Here is a 20566-nt window from a genome sequence, read left to right as displayed (position 1 = left end):
AACCAAAGCGATGGCGGTGTATAAAGTACTCAAGAAAATGATGGCAGGACCAGGGTCTAGTGGATCATCCGACTTATGTATCCGGTGAGAAAACCTTCAACGATCAATTGGCTCGCATATCGGCAAGATCTATGCGGCTTTATGAAGGGGTGAATTTCGCGATGTTATTCTGAACTGCTGTGGTATTTTCGATAAGGCGGTCTAGCGCCTGTCTCGCGATAAATGGTCCATTGAGGTGGTAGAATATTATGCATATCTTGAAGAGAAGGAAGTTGTTAGGTAGCCAAATTAAGCTGTAACCTAAGTACATAATGTGTTGGGACGGCATGGAGGACATAGGCCGACAGAATGAAAACCTGGCCCCGACGAGCAGAAATAAAAATAGTTCAAGGCCCAAGTTTGAACCGAGGAAAAGCACCTTTTAATGTTTCACAATAGTAATAGTACAGTATTAGTAAATTCCGGGAATGATCCGGCTGCGCACCATGGAGGTGTACCGATCCCAGTCAGCGCCATACTTCCTCTTGCACTTTTCCTCGTCACGTCTTTCCCGGTGAATCAACAAGATCGCAAAATAGAGCATGTAGAAGTATGTCAGAACCATACCCCAGCCGCGGGCCTCGGGGGTCTGTAAGGCCTGCTTCTGAAGGCTTCCAGTGCCCGGGTTGATGCTCTCGATGATAACATAGCCGGCAACACCGGTCGGCAGACAATAGGCCCACGACATGGTCCAGTCACCCAGATAGTTGATGTGCCGCGCCAAGCCCCACCAGCCGGACGTCATCAGCTTCGATCCACTGGCAGTCTCAATGTACTTGATGTGCTTCAGATTGGGATCATCGGGATTGGTGCGGAATCGATTCTTCTGGTTGTTGGCGCCACGGAAAATCGAGTACCCGACAGCGACGACACCCAGCACGAACGCCCTGCCAGTCCAGCCGAGTTCATAGGGGAAGATGGACAGATACCGGCTCTGGACAGAGTACAGGTGCGGAACCCAGACCACATCGCCAAAGGAAAGCATATAACCAAAGCCATCCATGATAATGTCCATTGTGGTCATGATGGCCGGTTCCATGTACAAGGCATCCAGGATGTAAAAGCCCTGGAAAATAGTGACCAGCACAATGGAGTCTGTAACGTACCCGTAGGTCCGGTACTGATGGGCAACGTTGGAGAGGTTCAGGATGGTCCATCCAAGCAAACCTGGTCTCATCTCCATAAACACCTTGATGTCGATTGTCCGGGAAGCCTCGCTGACAAAGGGAATAGGGAGGCGAATACGTGGGTTGAGCTCCCGCCCGATGAAGAAGTCGTAAAGGGGATTTCCGGTGTGGCCGCCGGGAGCCAATTCGCGCAGAGTGGGGTTGGGCTGTCCCGGCGCGGGGACGGAGAAGCTCCTCACATACACGAAAATTGCGACCAGCGAGGATATTATCAGATTTGCCGTGATCACCTGCAGGTAGTTGTCCCACAGGAACGTCCACACCACAAAATCCGCGCCATACATGTAGGTGCCGCCGGCCAGACCAGAGAGAACGACGATCGCAGAAAGGAATGCTGTGGAGAAGAGGGGAAGAAAATCAGAATGAAGCTCCGCAGATTCAGAAGAAGTGCACATACCGTTGAACTTGTACTTGAGCCGACCTCCACCAGCCAAGACAATGCCCTCCGCCTCTTGTCCGGGCAGGAAGACCTGCAGAAACAGACTCAAAGCATAATAGCTCAGCGTCCATAGCGTGACCTGCGTGTCATAGAGCGCGACAATTCCCTCCTTCGGCCAGCCGACCTCGCGTTTCAATCGATCGAGCGACAGCGAGGACGGGCGAAGGAGCGACGGTGCAGGACAGCCAGAGACATCATTACAAACGAAGTAAAAGACATAGACCAGGACGGGTAGACCGAAAATAATTCCAAACGCGCCGAGCCTGTCGCATGGTCAGCACCCATCCGTGGGGTCGTTCCGGGGGAGAACAAAACATACGGGCCTCCGAATTCATAGCCTCGCTTCTCGGGAACAGGCTGAACGGGGGATTTGGACTTCGAACTTTGATCTTTTTTGGGCGCCATAATTGAATTGAAGCGCAGGAATCTGCGCGATCAGGCCTGAGGTAGTTATAGGGGGAAGAGGTGAGTTGCGCGGGAAACAATAGTAAAGGTCAGCAACGTACGACGCCGGATCCCGTGCTCCCTGCTCCGCAGCGCCAATCAGAGCCCTGCTGATGTAAGCCCGGATATGTATGGACATACAGTACGTCTCGATGCAGTTGTTCACCGACTTAGCTTTTAATTCTTGCTAGCGTTTTCTATCTAATTGCTCGATTCTGGATATCTCGCGACTGGTAGATCTGAATGAACCACTATGCGCTTTGGCGGAAACACCAATTCTGGGGTAAAGAGGCTGTAGATCATCTCCCACATTTTGTAGAATGAACCATTCTGTTCTACCGCCCACACGGGTTAATATTGCGCCTCTTCCAGTCAGCGGACCGATGAATCCGATTATGCCGCAGGATTGGGAAGCACAGTGGGGGTGTCCTTGCGAGGGGTAGTCTGGATCAGATGTTCCCACGAGGCAGCGTCTGCAACACGAGGAGTGAATGGTGCAAAGTCCCAGAGGTAACCGAGAGTGCGGAGGATGGAGCTGGCGGAGTAGGACATCGTTTCTCCATGGTGGTTGGTACCCTTTTGCTCAACAAATCCCTTGCTGACCCACGGAGAAATAAGGAGAGTCGGGATACGGCCGCCCAGACGATTGAAATCCAACGTATAGTTCTTCCCGTTTGGTGCTGTCTCGGTATACGTGAGGTTGTCGGGGCGCGTAGCAAGGGGAGGAGGCACATGGTCATGGAAGCCACCAGTCTCATCGAACGTCAGAATGAAGAGAGACTCCTCCCACTGAGGGCTGTTACGGAGAGCGTCATAGACCTTCTTGATGAAGGCTTCGCCGTCAGAGATCAGACCGCTGTCGTGCATTGAGGTGGTACCAACCCCACAGCATGAGGGGTTCAGGTAAGAGAACTCGGGCAGATTTCCATTACCAGCATCGGTGTAGAATTGCTCCATTGGCACAACCTTGCCAGTGTTGTTGGTTTCTTTAGTCCAGGAGAACCAGTGGCTCTCAGGACCAGTTCCGCCATCCGTGTCCCAATAGTTGAGCCAGGTGTGGTTAGTTTCATCCACAGCCTGGAAGACAGAGCGCTCGGTAAACGCATACGTCCCAAAGGTTTCATCATTGGAACCATGACCGGCAGAAGTGCCAGCAACAATGGCGAAACGGTTAGGATCAGTAGGCTATGTATAAGTCAGTAAATTGATTGCCCAAAAATGATCGGACGACCTTGTTTCACTTACCCCAGCGACGTCGGAGTGCCAGTGATTGAAGGTCAGGTAGTTCTGGACTAGCGAGGTCAGAACAGGGACCTGCTCCTCGGTGTAGTAGTTCATGACATCCTTAGCCAGCTTGGCTTTGTTGGCAGACGAGCCGTAGTTGTGAATCTGCTCGTGGATGAAGCCGTTGTTGTTCGGGACCAACTTGCCCGAGGCAATCAAGGCATTGTCGGGGGTCCACTCGCTGAAGAACTCCATGGTGTTACCAGTGACAGCGTGGCTAGGGTCATCGGACACTGAGTTGTAATCTCTCGGGGCAGTGCAATGGTGTCCCTGGGAAGGATCGGTCACATTGTATGGGTTGCAGAAAGGGCCATTGTTGATGGAGTTCTCTAGGCCCTTGTGCTTCTGACCACCCAAGAGGTTGTCCAGAGAGCGGTTCTCCATGGTAAGAACAACGACATTCTTGATCTTGGACTTCAAATTGCGAATGGAAGAAGACGAATGAGCCTGGCGATGGCTGGAGGGAATGGCCGACGCAGCGGCGGCGAAGGCCAAGAGCCCGACAAGAGTGCTGGGATGCATGTTCGGCAGTTTATCTGGCGCAATTCTCTTGAACAGGGAAGAATCTCTTGTTGCACAGGTAAGGGGCCTTGCTGATCAGGAGCATACCATGTCGCTTTTATATTTGAGTACCGGGTACGGGATCTGTGCCATCGCCGGAGTTTCTTTTTAGCCTGAACCCACAATTGTACGTTACATCTAGATAGGAGATTTACTAATAACCCCATTGGGAAGTGCTTCTCGCTTATATCTATTCGTTTCCAATGGGATGAACTGGAAGGAACACGGTGGACTCGAGGAACACGGTGGAATTGATTAGCGCAAAGGAGTAGTCGCGAAAGATCGGCGACAACCATTAGGAGACATATTAACAACCCCACTGAGAAATGCTTCTCGCTTATATATCCATCGTCTCCAATAGGATGAATTGAAAGGAACACGATGGCCTCGATCAGCGCAAAGGAGTAGTCGCGAAAGATCGGCAGCAACCATTAGGAAACATATTAACAACCCCACTGAGAAAAGCTTCTCACTTATATATCCATCGTCTCCAATAGGATGAATTGAAAGGAACACGATGGACACCACTAGCGCTAGTCGCGAAAGACTGGCTGCAACCATTAGGTGACATTTCCCCTCATCGTCAGGACCAATGTGAATAAGATAATTATACACGCCCCCTGAGTATCCCTCTGTGGGGCATGGTTTGCGCCGATGTATCGAATCAGCAAGTGCTAAGCAACGGCGTGCCTGTCGGCCCTGGCACCGACGTTTCGGCCCTGGTCCCGGCGGTCCACTAAACCAAATTAAACAGTCAGTTAGCTTTCTCCACTTAGTTAAGAAGAATTCGGCAGCGAATAGAGTCGTGGTTATTGATTTAGTACATCTCTTGGCTGCAACGAAATTTCTATCCATTTATTGACTCGTCTGTCTGGATATCATATTGGCATTGTTGGTTGATGATCACGTCCCGAGCCACGAGTGGCCGTACTCTATTCTACAGTTCAAATATATGTTCACAATGGCACCCATTCATATTTTTCAAAATGCCTACAATTACTCACATTCTATCTTTTACCCTCACAGTATAGGAAGCGGCGATGGGATATGTAATCTCCTTTCCAAGATACCGAGCATATCCAGTCGAGTGAAAGCTGAATGCTAACCATTCTATTCTATCAAATAAAAGATAAAGCGATAATTACAAGTCTTGTATCAGAAGAACGATAAGGACAGCATCATTGGTCTAGTGGTAGAATTCGTCGTTGCCATCGACGAGGCCCGTGTTCGATTCACGGATGATGCACTACTTTTTTAGTTGTTTTTTGTTCACCATCACCTCCTCCAAAATAGAAAGCCATTACTGGATAACATAGAGACAATTTGGTGGAACTGAACGTGCTGTGTGGCTAAACCAGATTTAACAAACATTGGCCATAGTCACTCCTAATTCATGAACAAAGTGAGGCATCAATAATAAAAAGTGCGTATTACTGTAGCCTGTCATCTGAGTCATCTATGAAGATTAGTTAAGTATCGCGGGTGCCGATGCTGATCCTTAAGACCTTCTACCCAATTCTTCACAACGATCCTCATCTTATTCCTAGACCATGTCTTCTTCACACATACCAGCCATCGCCTCTCAAACATGGAGACGCACCGAAGCTGACGACGGATTCTTTATCTCGACTGACCCAGCACTTCTATCAGTCGCAGCTGTCAACGAGGCCTTCGGGAGGGACTTTCTATACTGGGCAAAGCCAGTCCCAGAAAAGGCTATGCGACAGATGCTCTATGGCTCGCGATGCTTCGGCGCATATTATACAGACCCCAACGGTGTACAGCAACAGATCGGTCTCGCGCGCATGGTTACTGATAACGCTACTTTCGCGTATCTGACCGATGTCTACGTTCTCCCCGAGCACCAAGGCCGGGGACTGGGCCGCTGGCTTATCGAGTGTGTGGCTGAGGTATTCCATCCGACCAACATGCCGTGCCTGCGGCGGATTATGCTTGTCACTGGGGACCAGCGCATGCAAGATTTTTACCAAAGGATCTTTGGTATGAAGGTCGTGGGCCACGAAGTGCGCGAAGATATGGGGAAAATGTTGACGTTTCTGTGTGCGAGACCTAATGCTCAGTCATGATTTTGGGGAATGAGACATGTATACATAGTAGTGACATAAGGTGTGCATTAACTATAAACTGCGTTGAATAGAAGCAGCACGATTCAAGTCAGGACGGCAAATCTCTCTACCATGGCAGCTGGAGAGGAGTAGGCAAGTTTTTGCCCAAAACTTTTTCCGCTGTTCCAATATCCCTGATAGAATCAGCACCATTTACTCAAAGTGGAAAGCAACCACTTACCCTGGTCCTCTCGGTGCCCAGAACTCGCCAGTCTTGCTGAGATCAAAGCTTTCAATGAAAGACAAAAGTGAGGTAGCAGCCTCGTCGGGGGTCACGGCTGTTTGAGAATTGAGCTAAACCCAAGCCAGAAAGAAAAGGAGGATATACTCACCACCGCCCGCATCCCAGTATTTGTCGAATCCAACACCCTTGGTCATCTCCGTTCGCATGAATCCAGGATGCACAAGACCGACGGCAATCCCCTGCTCCTTCAGATCCAGACTGAGAAGCTTACCCACCATATTCAGCGCAGCCTTGCTAGCGTGATGTCCAAAATTTCCTCCCCCTTCTTCCTCATGACGCAATGTGATACTGCCACTCTCGCTGCTGACCAAGATCACCTTGCTCCCTTCTCCCAGTAGGCCTGCTTTTACTAGATGATGTACCACGAAGACGGGCCCAACGGCGGAAGTTGTATACATTCGCACCTGCTTATCCCAGTCCGGCGAATCAAACGTCTCAAGCCCGAAGTAACCCGCGGAGATGATGGCCGTTGAGACTTTGGTTGATCCAAGCTGGGTGATGAGTTTGTGGCCCACGTCCGGCTGAGACATGTCAATTCCCGTCAGCCAGGTGACGGACGAGTTGGGCTTTTCTTCCGAAGTGGCCGAGCGGGTAGTTCCAAACACATGAGTGGATGGTTTGGAGGCGTAGAGCGCCTTTAGAGAGGCACCCAGCCCTCGAGTGGCGCCTACAATGAGAATATTGCTGCTGCTCATATTGAGGAAAAGGGCATGAGAAGTGCACTGTTGGGAATCTAGTCTCCTGTTGTTTGACGGTAGGGAAGGCAAGAATGACGTAATTCCCAACTGTCGTTGCACTAGGACTTTTCTTTTGGGGCACTTTCAGATACAGAGGTAGATCGAGGGCTCGCTCAGGTTAGTTTATTTTGTTCAAGGTCAACCAATACACACACGAATACTCATAGTAATCCATGTCGGGAAATCTAGTTTTTCTTCATAGGTCAAGTCAATCTATAGCTCGCGGTTGCCATCCTCCATGCAGGAGTTGAATATAATGTCGATTCATCCTTTTGATCTGCCATCTGACCCAGTGTCACTAATATCGTCGCACACAGATCTATCTACTCGACACACTACATACTTAGTACTATTTTTATCATTTGTATCCGTTGTTGACCCGAAGATCCTCGAGATTAGTCAGCTGCATTCTCTCAGTCAGTGAAGGTCACTCCAGGTTTCAGGTTCAGCCTTGAAGGGCGTCTCCCCATGGGTTGCAGGGCTGAGGATGACCGGCCTGGCCAAATTCGTAAATTCCGTCAGACAATTGCGCGCGGCCATCAAAGCGAAGAAGGTGACTAAGGATGGCCTCGCCCGCGACATCCCCGGAGACATCCCCGGATCGTCTTTGTCGCTGGGGTAAGCTTCAATGTTCCGCTCGCGCACCCTCGTAAAAAGCAATTTACTGACGTGCCTGCAGTCTGGAACAAACTGTGGCACCTATGACCGCCTCACCATGGAAACTCCCCGTCGAGATCCAGATCCAGATATTCGCCTACTGCGGCATCTCTGACTTCCTGCAGCTGAAGCTGGTCTGCAAGGCCTTTTACGAGCAGCTCCTCGTCCACGAGCACTCGATCGTCCGCATGTACATGCGCCTTCGTCGTCACGGTACCCTTCCCTCCCCCATTGACTCGGAACGAACATACACGCGCAGCCCGGAAGATGATGTTGTGCTCCTTTCGGATCTGTTCCCTCCTGCGAAGAGCGCCAAGGGCGGCCACCTCTACACCTTCAAATACTTGTATGGCTTGCGTCGGCGGCAGAACCTCTGCTCTAGGCTGTGTTATTATCTCGCAGATCGCGTCATGGACCGCTTCGTGCAGTGTGAACCGGCCTTTGTCCGCGCTTCGTTCCCGTCACGGAATGAGCGCAATACTCTTGTCCGGCGAGGGAAAATCAGCGTGTCGTTTAACCTGACACCTCTCATGTGAGTAGAGCAGTCTTTCTTTTCTTTAGTGAGCTTCAACTAATATCGGTTAGGTACTACACGCTCTATTTCCTAGAATCGTACACCTCGGCAAGACGTGAGCACACCAACATGCTCCTGCTCGATTTCGAAGCCGGCCGAATCCCAGTACCCATCCCACTAAGCGTTCGTCAATCCATGTACCGAGATTTACAAACCCGCATCCTCCGCGCTCCGCCGTTTACCGATACAGCTACGCTCGTGGCGACGCATCACTGCATGCAGTTGCTAGTCTCATACATCCGCTACACAATGTCCTCCGAAGGTGGTCATGACGATTCCTGGATTAGCTCCCTGCTCACGTTGGCGCCGTTTGTGCGAATCCTTGAATTCTTCTCCGCGGAGATCGGTGATGGGGGCAACCAGCTTAGGCAGCGCAAGGATTTTATGTATAATTTCCATCGCGATATCAAGAAGCACGAGAAGGATGACATGAATTCCGTGGTCTTTGCACACGCGTCGGATGAGCACATGCATAGCAACGTGCGGGATATCTGGTTCGATGCGGCTCATGCGGAGATGGTTGCTAGGGAGGCGATTCCTCATGATGTTGAGCATGTCTGGGTCTGGAATGGTGTTCCGATTCTCTTTGGGTGTCAAGATTGCCATTTTGAGGAGGGTTGGCGGGCATGAGTATGGTTGCGTCCGACGCTTTCTTTTCTTTCGGAGCATGGGCGGTGGCGTTGGTATTGGACTTGAATTTTATTATTCCCCGGGGTCTAGCATGAATGAATCCCATTTATCTTTCCGTATTATTGAACCAACCATATTTAAAACCGGGCATACTTTCAATATTGTAGTATGTATGCGTGTTTGTTGTGTTTGCACGTCGATAAACAAGTTGCAGAACACCCACCTTCTTCAACTCACGATGGCAATGCTCGCCGAATAGACAATAATCACTCCCAGTCGCCATGGAGCAGGCCGACCCGCGCCAGCTGCTCAACACTTCCTGGACCCTCCACCGACTCTCGCCTCTCCACCATGGCAAGGACTGTGAGACGCTCCTCGACAACCCCGCCGCCTTGAAGACTTACGCGACGCGCCTGCGTGACCATCTCACCGGCGATGTCCTCGCCGGAATCCACGCCAGTGCGACCACCGCAGACGACGACGCGTTGTCCAAGACGGGCGCGCTAATGGGATGCCATTGGCAGTCGCTGTCAGGGTGGGGAGCGCTCAACAATGACGACGACGATAACACCTCGTTCTCCGGGATTCTGGTGTCCCTGGAATATGAAAACATCACCTACAAAGCAGCACTGCTAGCAGAAACGCAGACATCGCCTCAATTCCAGAGAAAACAGAAAGGGCAAACGGCTCTCCCTCTGCTCTTGACGCGCTTTCCCACCGCGCTGCGCCAGACATTCATCATCTTCCTCTCCTCAAACTTCGACACATACTGCTCATCCCTGCGCCTACAACCGAGTTTTTTATGTACAGGTCTCGAGATGTACATCGATGTGCTGCGCGATGGCAGCGCGACGCACCCCAGCGGCTCCGCCGATCTCGTTGAAGATGTGATCAAGGAGCTACAGCTGACCCTATCATTCTCACCGCTTGTCGCGCCGGCGCTGCGAACTCTCAACGTGAACGTGTCACGATCCTCGCTGGGCGGGTTCCTGCATGAGCCACCTACCGCGTCTCGGGGGCGCTCGCTGCGCCAGAAACTGCGCAGTCCGCTAATTGGCAATCTGACTTCTTATCTGGAAACGCATCTCGCTATGAAGCTCGATCTCGATGGCTCCAATATTGGCAACCAGCCATCTAAACAGCATGTACGCCTGTCCAAGATTGCTTGTGCGGCTTTTGTGCTTGGTAGCGAAGGGCGCATGAAGCTGGTTGTAAATGCCGAGCGGGGGGATGAGGATGCTGAGGCGAGGAGTGAAAGTCGAAATCATCTGGCGCTGCGGGCGAGTCAGACTCTTTTAGGGTCGGTAATTCGCAGGGCGATTATTGGGGACCAGGCGGCTACTTGAGTCTGACTGAGAAGGCCAGGTGCAAGTCAATTGCCTCCGCGCAAAAGTCACCGGTGCACTGCAACAATTTCTCTAGTCAGGAAAAGGATCACTATCTCGTCGGACTCGAGTGCTTGGCTTGACCCTTTACTGCTGCCGACATGTCCCTTATATGGACCCTCACGGGAATTACCGCCCTCATTCACCAAGTCAAGACGAAAGGCAGCGATGTTGCCATCTTATGCCACGGTATTCTCGTGTCCGCTTCTCTCTCGTGGCGGCCAACCACGCGCTATGCCTTGTTCAGAATGTATTTTGGCCGATACTTTAGTTGTGCAAGGAGACACAGAGCACGCCGTCGATAGATCAAATCAAGGAGCCATGACTCTGCTGTCATCGGTTCTCTTCACTTGTCTGGCTCAAGGCTATCCGAGCTTCTTTCAACGGCAGTGAGCTTTTTTGCCGAACGGTAGACCTACTGAAGATGAGGTGACCTATTATAGTGAAAAGCAGTGCATATCTGGTTATCGCTGGCTAGTTTAGCAGTAGATAGGTGGAAACAGAGCACAGCAGAGCCAGTCTTGTTATAAAGAAGAAACATCAATTTTCTACAAGTTAAAACTCAGTACAATCTTTTCTCAAGAAACGGTCGTCTCGTCATCAAACTGTACAAAAAGAACAAACTGCCAACCAACCACCCTCTAAATCTCGTCAATGTGCTCCTCCGTCTCAGCCAACCGAAGCGCCTCATCCACACTGGGCACAAAATGCAAAAGCCCACCACACTGCTCTACAATGCCACTGCGCTCAAACATCGAAAACACCTCTCTATTCGACAAGCGACAGAAGAACACTCTCGACCCGTTCTCGGTGTACGTGCGTACAATTTCCCAGAGCACCTGCGTGCCCGAGCCATCGATGCTCGTCACGCCGTGTACGTCGAAGACAATGTTCTTGTTATTTTCCGCAGGGCGCATGCGCGGCAGAGACGGGTGTGCGCGGCTCGAGCCGTATAATTCCAACCGGCGGAGACGGTTTTTCAGATCGCCTGTGTTGGCGAAGGTGAGGGGTTCGGGGATTTTGACGATCAGGGCGCCTTCGATTAATTCAATGTCCTCCGGGCGGAGTTCTGCGTTGTCGAAGCGCGCTGTGCCGGGTACTTTGCCTAGAATCTGGATGCGTGGTTTGGTCGCGTGTCGGATGAGGATTATGACTGACAGCCCGATGCCGAAGGCCATGCCTAGTTCGAGGGAGTAGAAGATGGTGGTTAGGAAAATGAGCAGCATGAGACTTAGTTCGGTCCAGCCGCGGAGACGGAAGAAGAATATAACGTCTGAGGGGCATTCTTCTACAAGGGTGAAAGCCACGACGGAGATCATGGAACAGAGGACCGGTTTCTGGGTGGTGTGGTTAGTGGCGAGACTTTTGAAGAAAAGGATGAACTCACGGGAAGGTAGTAGAGATACGGCAGAAGCACCAAAATACAGACTAGCGTGATAGCACTCAGAAAGACATTGCTCATGGGTGAGCGCGCGCCGGTCTGCTGATTGACTCTGCTTCGTCCGTACCCGCCAAACGCAGGGAGAGCCATAAAACAACCTCCGGCCACATTTGCTACACCTAGAGCGACCATTTCCCGATTTGCACTGATATTCATGCCCTTGATGCCGTCGGGAGCGCCATCGCCCAGACCTTTCGCTGCGACCGACGACTCGAAGAAGCCAAGAAGGGCAATGATGAACGCCTTGCTCATGGCGGTGCGAACGTGTTTCATATGCGCAACCTGGAAGGGCCATTGAAAGGCAAACAGGCGGCTGGAGCTGATCTCAGTATGGCCCAGCAGCTCGAGGCCTTTGTCCTCCCAGTCGAGCTTCCAAGCGAGGATGGCAGAGAGGACCACGATGAGGAAGCGGTCGGGGAAGTAAATCACTTGTGGATAGCGCGGCATCAGCCACTTCTTCAGTGTTCTATGGGAATAAATTAGTAGTGCTACATCTGTAACATGCTTTGGGTACGCACCGGAAGATCATAATGACGACGAAACTGACAACAGACACCACAGCGGTGAGCACATGCGAGTCTTTGATGTTCCGGACAATGAATGCCAGTTTCTCCACTGTGCTACCGTGGCTAGCACCAGACTCTTGGGCAGAATCTGTGAGTCCCAGTTCCGGGATGAGCTGGTCCACGAAGATCACAAAGCCAATAGCGGTAATGAATCCTCTCAGGAACGGCCGGCTGAGAACATTGTCCAAAAAGCCCAAGCGAGTCAGGCCCGCAACGAGAATCATGGCACCGGCCATGGAAGTGGCTACCCCTACAATCATGGCGCTAGCCATACTATCGTCCTCGCCCGAGTGCCCCTGCGAGATGCTCGCCTTGACAATTGCTCCTGTCAACAGAGAGCCGGCAGCTTCTGGGCCGACAATTAAGAGCGGACAGCTTCCGAGCAGCGCATAGATCAGAGGATTGATCACAAAAGAGTAAAGGCCGTTGACTGGTGGTGCATGTGCAAGATTAGACGCTAACGACAGCGCCACGGGGATATATATGGACGCGATCGTCAGTGCCGCGACGAAATCTCCCCGGATAAATGACCAGCGATATTGCCCAATCCAGTTGAAGAAGGGAATGTAATATGAGAAGTACCTGCAGGAAAAAGAACCGTTAGTCTCTTTCGGCTGGACGACAGTGGAAAGCTGGCTTACAATTTCTTCTGGTCATTCATGGAGAGAGCCGAGAGAGAAGACTTCATTTGCGACAGATTCTCCGAGTCCGGCCGGTCGTCGGGCCCGGACCCGTCGCCGCCGTCGCCTATCCCGTGTTCAAATCGGAGGTTCGAGGATCCCAGCCATGATTGCCGTTCTCCGTCGTCGACCCGTGGAGAGAAAGTGCCATGGCTGCACCGATTGGAGCCACAGGCCGGGTCTTGTCGGTAATACGACTCCAGCAGGCGTGTTCTCGCATCCGGTTCACTGGTATTGCCCACTGGTGGTGTCCTCCTATGACTCCTCGGTGTTCCATCCCCAACAGATTCCTCTGGCGGCGGGGTCGAGCTGCTGGTCTGTCGGAAGGCATCACCAATTCGGTCTCGCAGGGAACGCCGGGCTTCGGGCTCTGGACGGAGCAGTGAACTGGACTCCGACATTTCTTCTTCCTGGCGTGAAGGAACAGGTTGGTCAGTATTCAACGCGGGTCGTTGTCCGCCATGTGTATGTACCGTCCGAGGAAATTAATTCCCTTCCGAGTTAGCAAGGGCGGTTGCCACTAGCTTAGCGGGGAAACCAGTATAGCTTGACCGCTGAGACTGGGGCATCGCAGACGGGGTTGCGAGAGCTGTAGCGGTGGAATGCTGCTTGGGGGAGAGTGGACGGCGGGTCTCTCCGCCACTGATCTCATTAATATAATTCTCAGTCATGATAATCAGGCACCTAGGATCGGTCCATCATGATACCGTGAGGATCGATGCGGGCGGTGAATCCATCACGTGACCCGCCGTGAAAATGTGGGTTTGGGGCACAAAGAGAGATTGATTCGATTCATATTGTGCTTCCCGTGCAACGGTCTTTCCCCCTTCCCTTCCCAGTCTGCCTCCCGAATATCTCTCTTCGGCTTCGACTGTCTCGCTCTCTCTCAGACCACCGTTTCTCCCCACTCTTTAAACAATCGCCTTTTCTCCCTGACTGAAGACGCAACACTCTGCCCCGCCACGATGTCGTTGACAAATTGTCGGTTCTACGAGGAGAAGTACCCGGAGGTGGACAGCTATGTCATGGTCAACGTGAAGCAGGTAGGTATCTTCACAACAGGGTTGGCAGTCTCGTCTAATTTCGTGAACCCGGTAGATCGCCGAGATGGGCGCATACGTCAAGCTGCTCGAGTACGACAACATCGACGGAATGATCCTGCTCTCCGAACTCTCGCGAAGACGTATCCGCAGTATCCAGAAGCTGATTCGCATTGGGCGTAACGAGGTGGTGATTGTTCTGCGTGTCGACAAGGAGAAGGGTTACATCGATCTGTCGAAGCGTCGCGTCTCGCCCGAGGATGTGGTCAAGTGTGAGGAGCGGTACAACAAGAGCAAGGCGGTGCACTCAATTATGCGCCACGTCGCCGAGGCCTCCCAGGTGCCCCTCGAGACCCTATACCAGCAGATTAGCTGGCCATTGAACCGGAAATACGGCCACTCGCACGACGCCTTCAAGCGGTCCATCACGTAGGTCTATCCCGACGCTGGCCGCGAACACCACTAACTGGGATCGTTTAGGAACCCGGAAGTGTGGAAGGATATCGAATTCCCCAGCGAAGCCGTGAAGAAGGAGCTGCAGCAGTACATCAGCAAGAAGCTCACCCCGCACCCCACCAAGGTCCGTGCCGATATCGAAGTGACCTGTTTCGGCTACGAGGGCATCGACGCCGTGAAGGAGGCTCTGCGCACCGCCGAAGTGGAAAACACCGCCGAAAACCAGATCATGGTCCGGCTGGTGGCCCCGCCGCTGTATGTTCTGACCAGCCAGTGTCTGGACAAGAACCAGGGTATCCAAATGCTGGAGGCTGCGATCGAGCGGATCGCAGCCAACATCAAGGGCGCCAACGGCAACTGCTCCGTCAAGATGGCGCCCAAGGCCGTTACCGAGCACGACGAAGCCGTTCTCCAGGAGCTCATGGAGAAGCGCGAGCGCGAGAACATGGAGGTCAGCGGCGACGAGAGTCAGTCGGAGAGCGACGAGGGTGTTCCCGAGTAATGGAAGCGTAGTACTCGGAGTCGCGGGGCATCTCTTTTTTTTTAGCATTGGGGGAAGGGAAAACAAAACCATCGGAGGAGGAAGATAGAAAAAAGTCTTTGCACTTTGACGCGATCAACCCGCCCTTCAGTCCGGGCAGACTGCCTGAACGCTGGGCCTGGGGATGATGAAGCCATCATCCACCAGCGCTGGCCGAACAGAGTGCCAGCTGTGGTCCATCCACTCCTGATGTACATATGCTGTGATGCAACTGAAACGTTTCAATGCCTGTGATACTTGAGAGCTAGAACGATCGTACTCGTATGCATAGCCTGACTAGCGGTGACTAGGAGGAGGATCCTGATCGCAGATCTCCTTACGATTTTTCTGGGGCCGATCGGGTTTCCTTTCCCCTCTCCTCTCTCTTGGCTTTCCACTTCTTCTTCTCTCTTCTTGCAACATCCCCTCTTATAGCCCAACTTGTCTTTTCACTGAAACAATGGGCCTTTGGAGAGACTTCTTCACCACCGATCCTCGTCGCACGCGGCATCGCGTTCAGGGCGAGCGCCGTCGCCGTACGTCATCAGAATAAACACCGCCCTGAAACTCCCCACTGACGCAACTAACGAGATTGCAGTGCTCCCCGCGTACGCTGCCGACGAGCCACAACCATCGCAGTCTTCCAAGGAGAATGCCAAGGTTGCGCTCCGGCTGAAATACCAGATTGAGCAAATTGTCGTCTGCGAGGTGGAAGAAAGCGCCCTCACCGATCCCAATAGCACGCTCATCACGCCGGCCGTGGTCGAGACGGCTAAGCGGGCTGGCGGGGAGGACCACAAGGCCTGTGTGATTTATTGTCTTCTGGTTTGTCTGCGCTGGTTCAAGATCCAGGCGTCAATTGAGCTGTGGAATGCGGATCTTCATGGGATGCGCGCCCTGGCCTGTGAGGTCATTGCCAAGCAAATGTAATATTTCCCGCCCGCGTTTGGGACATGAAACGCTAATGGGCTGGACAGAATTGACGAGGAGCAAGACCAGGAGTATCTGCTCAAGGAGCTCTTGCTCAAGCGATACTCGATTTTCATTGAGGGTGCCGAAACCGACCCTGCCAATGTCATTGAGCGGTCCGTCGACCTCCACGCATTGCGAATCATCGGATCTGCTGGATATCAGAAATGTATCCAGTACCTCTGGCGTGGCTGGATCTGCCAGGAAGAGGGCAATCCAACCAACTTCGTTCCGTACGAGGACAAGGATAACGTCGACTTTTGGGCTCACTTTCATCCTGACCGCATGAGAACCCCGGTTTACCAGAATATCTGCCAGATATTTTTCTCTCTGATCTACCTGGCCATCTACACGGCTGTGATTAACACTGTGAACCCAACTGGTGATATTGACATCGCGGAGGGTATCCTCTACGGGATGACTCTTGCGTTCATCTGTGACGAAGCAGTGAAGTTCTGGAAGATCGGATGGAATTACCTGGAATTCTGGAACGCGTTCAACTCAACCCTATACACACTGCTGGCTGTTTCATTGATCTTGCGCATTGTGGCTCTCACGCACTCGCCTTCCGCCGATGATGAAAACAGACAAGTATTCAACACGCTCAGCTACAACTTTTTGGCGTTTGCAGGGCCGATGTTCTGGATTCGCATGATGCTCTATCTGGACTCCTTCCAGTTTTTCGGAGCCATGTTCGTCGTCCTTCGCGTGATGATGAAGGAGAGCTTGATTTTCTTCGCCCTTCTCTTCGTCGTCCTGGCCGGTTTCTTCCAGGCTTTCATTGGAATGGCCCAGGTTGATGCCGATATTCCCATGTCCAGAGCTATCATCCAGGGCATGGCGAATAGTGTCATGCAGAGCCCTGAGTTTGAGACGTTTCAGAGTTTTGCGTTTCCTTTTGGCATTATTCTCTACTATGTCTTCAACTTCATTGTCATGATCGGTATGTTTTTGGTTTCTTTCCGTTTTTCTGTCCGTGCTATCAACTAATACCCGCTAGTTCTCCTCAACATCCTCATTGCGCTCTACAACAGCGCCTACGAGGACATCTCCGGCAATGCCACGGACGAGTACATGGCCATCTTCGCGCAAAAGACAATGCAGTTCGTCCGTGCCCCAGACGAGAATGTATTCATCCCACGTACGTGTTCCTCCCCCAGAACACAGAATCACCACTTACTAACCCTTTCTAGCATTCAATCTGGTGGAAGTCCTATGCCTAATCGCCCCATTCGAATGGTGGCTACCGCGCGAATTCTACGCCAAATTGAACGACATCGTCATGGGCATCATCTACTCGCCCCTTCTCTTCCTGACCGCCTGGCTCGAAACCCGGGAGGCGCATCGGATCCGCTGGAACCGCAGCCGAGGCGAGGAGGATGATGACTCCACACAGGAATGGGAGCGTGTAGCCGAGGATGTGGACTTTGATCTGGATGATACCTGGAAGCTGCAGGTCAGCGAGTCGAAGCCCGACACGAACACTGATACTACGGCGCTGGAAATAGAGCAGCTCAAGGAGCAGATTAAGGCATTGACGGAGATGGTCAAGAATATGGGTCAGGCGAATGGCGGGAATTAATCTGTGTTTGTTCGTTGCGAGTCGTCGATCTAGCTGGCGAATTCTTCCCACGTTGCAGAGGTGCAGGAAATTCGGAAAGAATGAGTGCGAGGTGCCACCACTCGCTGCCATTTCTGTCGAGTAGGCAGGTAAGCACGAGTGATGGTTCCATGGAGAAAGAAAAAGAAGCAAAACAAAACATACCTCCAGTGTGGCGTTTCATCCTTGTTTTCGAGAGCGTTGATGATGGACCTGGCCTGTGTGCTTCAACCCATCAAATGGTATTTTTGATGGTTGTATATGTATATAGCAGGAGGTGGAAGAAGAAGGAGAAGAAAAAGGAAGCAGTGGTTTGGTGGGGGAGAAGGGGATTTTTATACCTTTGGCAGACAGGTGCTGCCACCACAGGCAGGCATTGAAGTAGCAAACAGAATCTACCTATTGTTGACAACAAACAGTCTTCTTTTATTGAGGAGGATCTACAGCTCCAGCAGATTTAATTCAAGAACAAAAGAAATAGATTGCGGTACCAACATGCGGACGCGAGGCGACCAGACACAGAATCAATAAGAGATCCTGCGCGGTCACCTCAGCGCGAGACGATCTAAACGTACAGGGTAATAATCACATTTTGGCAGCCCCTGCTCCTTTCAGCTTTCGCTCAGCTCCGGAGAGGCGCTACACGATTAATGGGCACCCGGCACCAGAGGACGATGACGAAAAAGAACAAATGGCTTCAAAATTGTACAAGCTATCTTCACCCAAGTCTATGCAAGCAATAGAACAGAAAAAAAGGGGGATGATCAGGAAAACAAGCACAACCCCATTTTCCGAGCCTCACACCTCAAATTCTCGCATCTATGCGTCGAAGGACTTGTTGAAGGCGACGATAACCTCCTTGAGCTGACCCTCAAGCTCCTTGCTGACCTGGCCCTCCTTGTCGACGGTCTGCTGGATCTCGGGGTGGGAGCTCTTGAGGTGGGCGAGGAAGTCAGACTCCCACGTGAGGATCTTGGCGACCGGGATGTTGTCAAGGAGACCGTTGACACCAGCGAAGATCAGGGGCACCATGTCGGAGACGGCCATGGGGCTGTACTGCTTCTGCTTGAGCAGCTCGGTCAGACGCTCACCACGGTTCAGGGTCTGCTTGGTGGAGGCATCCAGATCGGAACCGAACTGGGCGAAGGCAGCGACCTCACGGTACTGAGCCAAGAACAGCTTCAGGGAACCGGCGACCTGCTTCATGGCCTTGACCTGGGCGGCCGAACCGACACGGGACACGGACAGACCGACGTTGATGGCGGGACGGATACCCTTGTAGAACAGCTCGGACTCCAGGAAGATCTGGCCGTCGGTGATGGAAATGACGTTGGTGGGAATGTAGGCCGACACGTCACCACCCTGGGTCTCGATGATGGGCAGGGCCGTCAGGGAACCAGCACCGTGGGTCTTGTTCATCTTGGCGGCACGCTCCAGCAGACGGGAGTGGAGGTAGAAAACGTCACCGGGGTAGGCCTCACGACCGGGGGGACGACGCAGCAGCAGGGACATCTGACGGTAGGCAACGGCCTGCTTGGACAGGTCATCGTAGATGATGACGGCGTGGCGGCCGTTGTCACGGAACCACTCACCCATGGCGCAACCGGTGAAAGGAGCAATGTACTGCAGGGGAGCGGCCTCCGAGGCGGTGGCAGCGACGATGATGGAGTACTTCATGGCGTCGTTCTCCTCCAGGGTCTTGACCAGCTGGGCAACGGTCGAACGCTTCTGGCCGACGGCGACGTAGATACAGTACAGCTTCTGGGCCTCGTCGCTGCCGCTGTTCCAGCGCTTCTGGTTGAGCATGGTGTCGACGGCGACGGCAGTCTTACCGGTCTGACGGTCACCAATGATCAACTCACGCTGGCCACGGCCGATGGGCACCATGGAGTCGACACACTTCATGCCGGTCTGGACGGGCTGGTTGACGGACTGGCGGGGCAGGATACCGGGGGCCTTGAGCTGAGCACGGCGCTTCTCGGTGGTCGCGATGGGACCCTTGCCGTCAATGGGGTTACCCAGAGCGTCGACAACACGGCCAAGCATCTCAGGGCCGACGGGGACATCAACCTGATTCATCATGAGTAAAAACATTCGTCATATGTGGTCAATAGCATATAACTTACAATCTCGCCGGTACGCTTGACAGTCTCACCCTCCTTGACGAGACGGTCGGAACCGAACAGCACGACACCGACCTGGCCGGCCTCGAGGTTCATGCACATACCCTTGACACCAGAGGCGAACCTGTAGGGGGAGAGGTTAGCAATGCCAAGACTTTTTCGGGGGCTGAGACTTACTCGACCAGCTCCTCAGCCTGGACGTTGGTCATGCCGTGGACACGGGCGATACCATCACTATGCGAGGTTCGATTAGTTTCAGGTTCCATGTCGAATGGCGTTCATCACGATCGGATTCGAAGGGATTGGCGCCGAGGGACGAATTTTTCTTTTCGAGGGGGTCAACCATACCCGACCGACAGAACACGACCAGTCTCAGCGAGACCAGCCTCCTCCTGAACACCACGGATACGCTGCTCGAGGATGGATGAGACCTCGGTAGGGGCAGCCTTGGCCTCGGCGGCGTAAGAGCGAATCTGCTTCGAGGCACCGGAGAGGGGGCCGGGAACAGCCGCGCGAGCCTGCCAGGTAGCGAGAGAAAAACTTGTCAATGACCGAACCAGCAGGCAAAAAGGCATTCAATCCATCGTCACAGGGTCGGCGCATGTCCTCCACATCGATCGAGCTCGAGGGCGAGATGGAATGGGTCGGACTGGCGATGGACGAGGATGGCCATTGGGACTGGACTCACCGAGGCGATACGGCCAGGGGCCGAGACGGCCGCGACAGAGCGGCTGGACTGCCGCAGAGCGTTTCTGAACATTGTGATTCGGGGGTTCAGAGGATTAGAGGATAAATTCTCTGGGTAAGAGATGGAATTGGGGGGGAGGGGAGAGGGAAAAGACGGGAGAGAGGAGAGGTTGTGGA

The 20566-nt window shown here is 52.7% G+C and overlaps 10 protein-coding genes and 1 non-coding gene across 11 annotated transcripts; 6 read left to right on the top strand and 5 right to left on the bottom strand.

Annotated features, from left to right (window-relative positions):
• Positions 1–451: 451 nt before the first annotated feature.
• On the bottom strand, positions 452–2070 carry PFLUO_LOCUS2105 (C-14 sterol reductase; the record flags this gene model as incomplete). The annotated part of the gene is made up of 3 exons (XM_073779210.1): positions 452–1560; positions 1624–1928; positions 1985–2070. The coding sequence occupies 3 exons, from the start codon at positions 2068–2070 to the stop codon at positions 452–454; spliced, it is 1500 nt and encodes a 499-aa protein (XP_073636188.1).
• Positions 2071–2502: 432 nt separating this feature from the next.
• On the bottom strand, positions 2503–3915 carry PFLUO_LOCUS2104 (uncharacterized protein; the record flags this gene model as incomplete). The annotated part of the gene is made up of 2 exons (XM_073779209.1): positions 2503–3294; positions 3355–3915. The coding sequence occupies 2 exons, from the start codon at positions 3913–3915 to the stop codon at positions 2503–2505; spliced, it is 1353 nt and encodes a 450-aa protein (XP_073636187.1).
• Positions 3916–5129: 1214 nt separating this feature from the next.
• Positions 5130–5200, top strand: PFLUO_LOCUS2103. The gene has a single exon. It is a non-coding gene; the product is annotated as a tRNA-Gly (tRNA).
• A 304-nt stretch (positions 5201–5504) lies between these two features.
• Positions 5505–6041, top strand: PFLUO_LOCUS2102 (uncharacterized protein; the record flags this gene model as incomplete). Its single annotated transcript, XM_073779208.1, has 1 exon — positions 5505–6041. One exon carries the CDS (start codon positions 5505–5507, stop codon positions 6039–6041), a length of 537 nt encoding a protein of 178 aa, XP_073636186.1.
• A 106-nt stretch (positions 6042–6147) lies between these two features.
• Positions 6148–7019, bottom strand: PFLUO_LOCUS2101 (uncharacterized protein; the record flags this gene model as incomplete). The annotated part of the gene is made up of 3 exons (XM_073779207.1): positions 6148–6214; positions 6262–6358; positions 6413–7019. 3 exons carry the CDS (start codon positions 7017–7019, stop codon positions 6148–6150), a joined length of 771 nt encoding a protein of 256 aa, XP_073636185.1.
• A 529-nt stretch (positions 7020–7548) lies between these two features.
• PFLUO_LOCUS2100 (uncharacterized protein) lies at positions 7549–8922 on the top strand (the record flags this gene model as incomplete). The annotated part of the gene is made up of 3 exons (XM_073779206.1): positions 7549–7679; positions 7741–8250; positions 8304–8922. 3 exons carry the CDS (start codon positions 7549–7551, stop codon positions 8920–8922), a joined length of 1260 nt encoding a protein of 419 aa, XP_073636184.1.
• Positions 8923–9203: 281 nt separating this feature from the next.
• Positions 9204–10268, top strand: PFLUO_LOCUS2099 (uncharacterized protein; the record flags this gene model as incomplete). The annotated part of the gene is made up of 1 exon (XM_073779205.1): positions 9204–10268. One exon carries the CDS (start codon positions 9204–9206, stop codon positions 10266–10268), a length of 1065 nt encoding a protein of 354 aa, XP_073636183.1.
• A 680-nt stretch (positions 10269–10948) lies between these two features.
• PFLUO_LOCUS2098 (uncharacterized protein) lies at positions 10949–13395 on the bottom strand (the record flags this gene model as incomplete). The annotated part of the gene is made up of 4 exons (XM_073779204.1): positions 10949–11644; positions 11695–12214; positions 12267–12896; positions 12956–13395. 4 exons carry the CDS (start codon positions 13393–13395, stop codon positions 10949–10951), a joined length of 2286 nt encoding a protein of 761 aa, XP_073636182.1.
• A 564-nt stretch (positions 13396–13959) lies between these two features.
• PFLUO_LOCUS2097 (uncharacterized protein) lies at positions 13960–14992 on the top strand (the record flags this gene model as incomplete). The annotated part of the gene is made up of 3 exons (XM_073779203.1): positions 13960–14037; positions 14093–14463; positions 14515–14992. The coding sequence occupies 3 exons, from the start codon at positions 13960–13962 to the stop codon at positions 14990–14992; spliced, it is 927 nt and encodes a 308-aa protein (XP_073636181.1).
• A 478-nt stretch (positions 14993–15470) lies between these two features.
• On the top strand, positions 15471–17561 carry PFLUO_LOCUS2096 (Calcium channel yvc1; the record flags this gene model as incomplete). The annotated part of the gene is made up of 5 exons (XM_073779202.1): positions 15471–15546; positions 15609–15936; positions 15988–16922; positions 16980–17120; positions 17173–17561. The coding sequence occupies 5 exons, from the start codon at positions 15471–15473 to the stop codon at positions 17559–17561; spliced, it is 1869 nt and encodes a 622-aa protein (XP_073636180.1).
• Positions 17562–18398: 837 nt separating this feature from the next.
• PFLUO_LOCUS2095 (Alpha subunit of the F1 sector of mitochondrial F1F0 ATP synthase) lies at positions 18399–20462 on the bottom strand (the record flags this gene model as incomplete). Its single annotated transcript, XM_073779201.1, has 5 exons — positions 18399–19649; positions 19706–19826; positions 19880–19936; positions 20051–20220; positions 20391–20462. The coding sequence occupies 5 exons, from the start codon at positions 20460–20462 to the stop codon at positions 18399–18401; spliced, it is 1671 nt and encodes a 556-aa protein (XP_073636179.1).
• Between the last annotated feature and the right edge of the window lie 104 nt (positions 20463–20566).

The sequence above is a fragment of the Penicillium psychrofluorescens genome, assembly GCF_964197705.1.
Source record: "Penicillium psychrofluorescens genome assembly, chromosome: 1".
NCBI lineage: Eukaryota > Fungi > Ascomycota > Eurotiomycetes > Eurotiales > Aspergillaceae > Penicillium > Penicillium psychrofluorescens.
The sequence above is the reverse complement of the archived record's forward strand: the minus strand, read 5'-3'. Positions and strand labels throughout refer to the sequence as shown.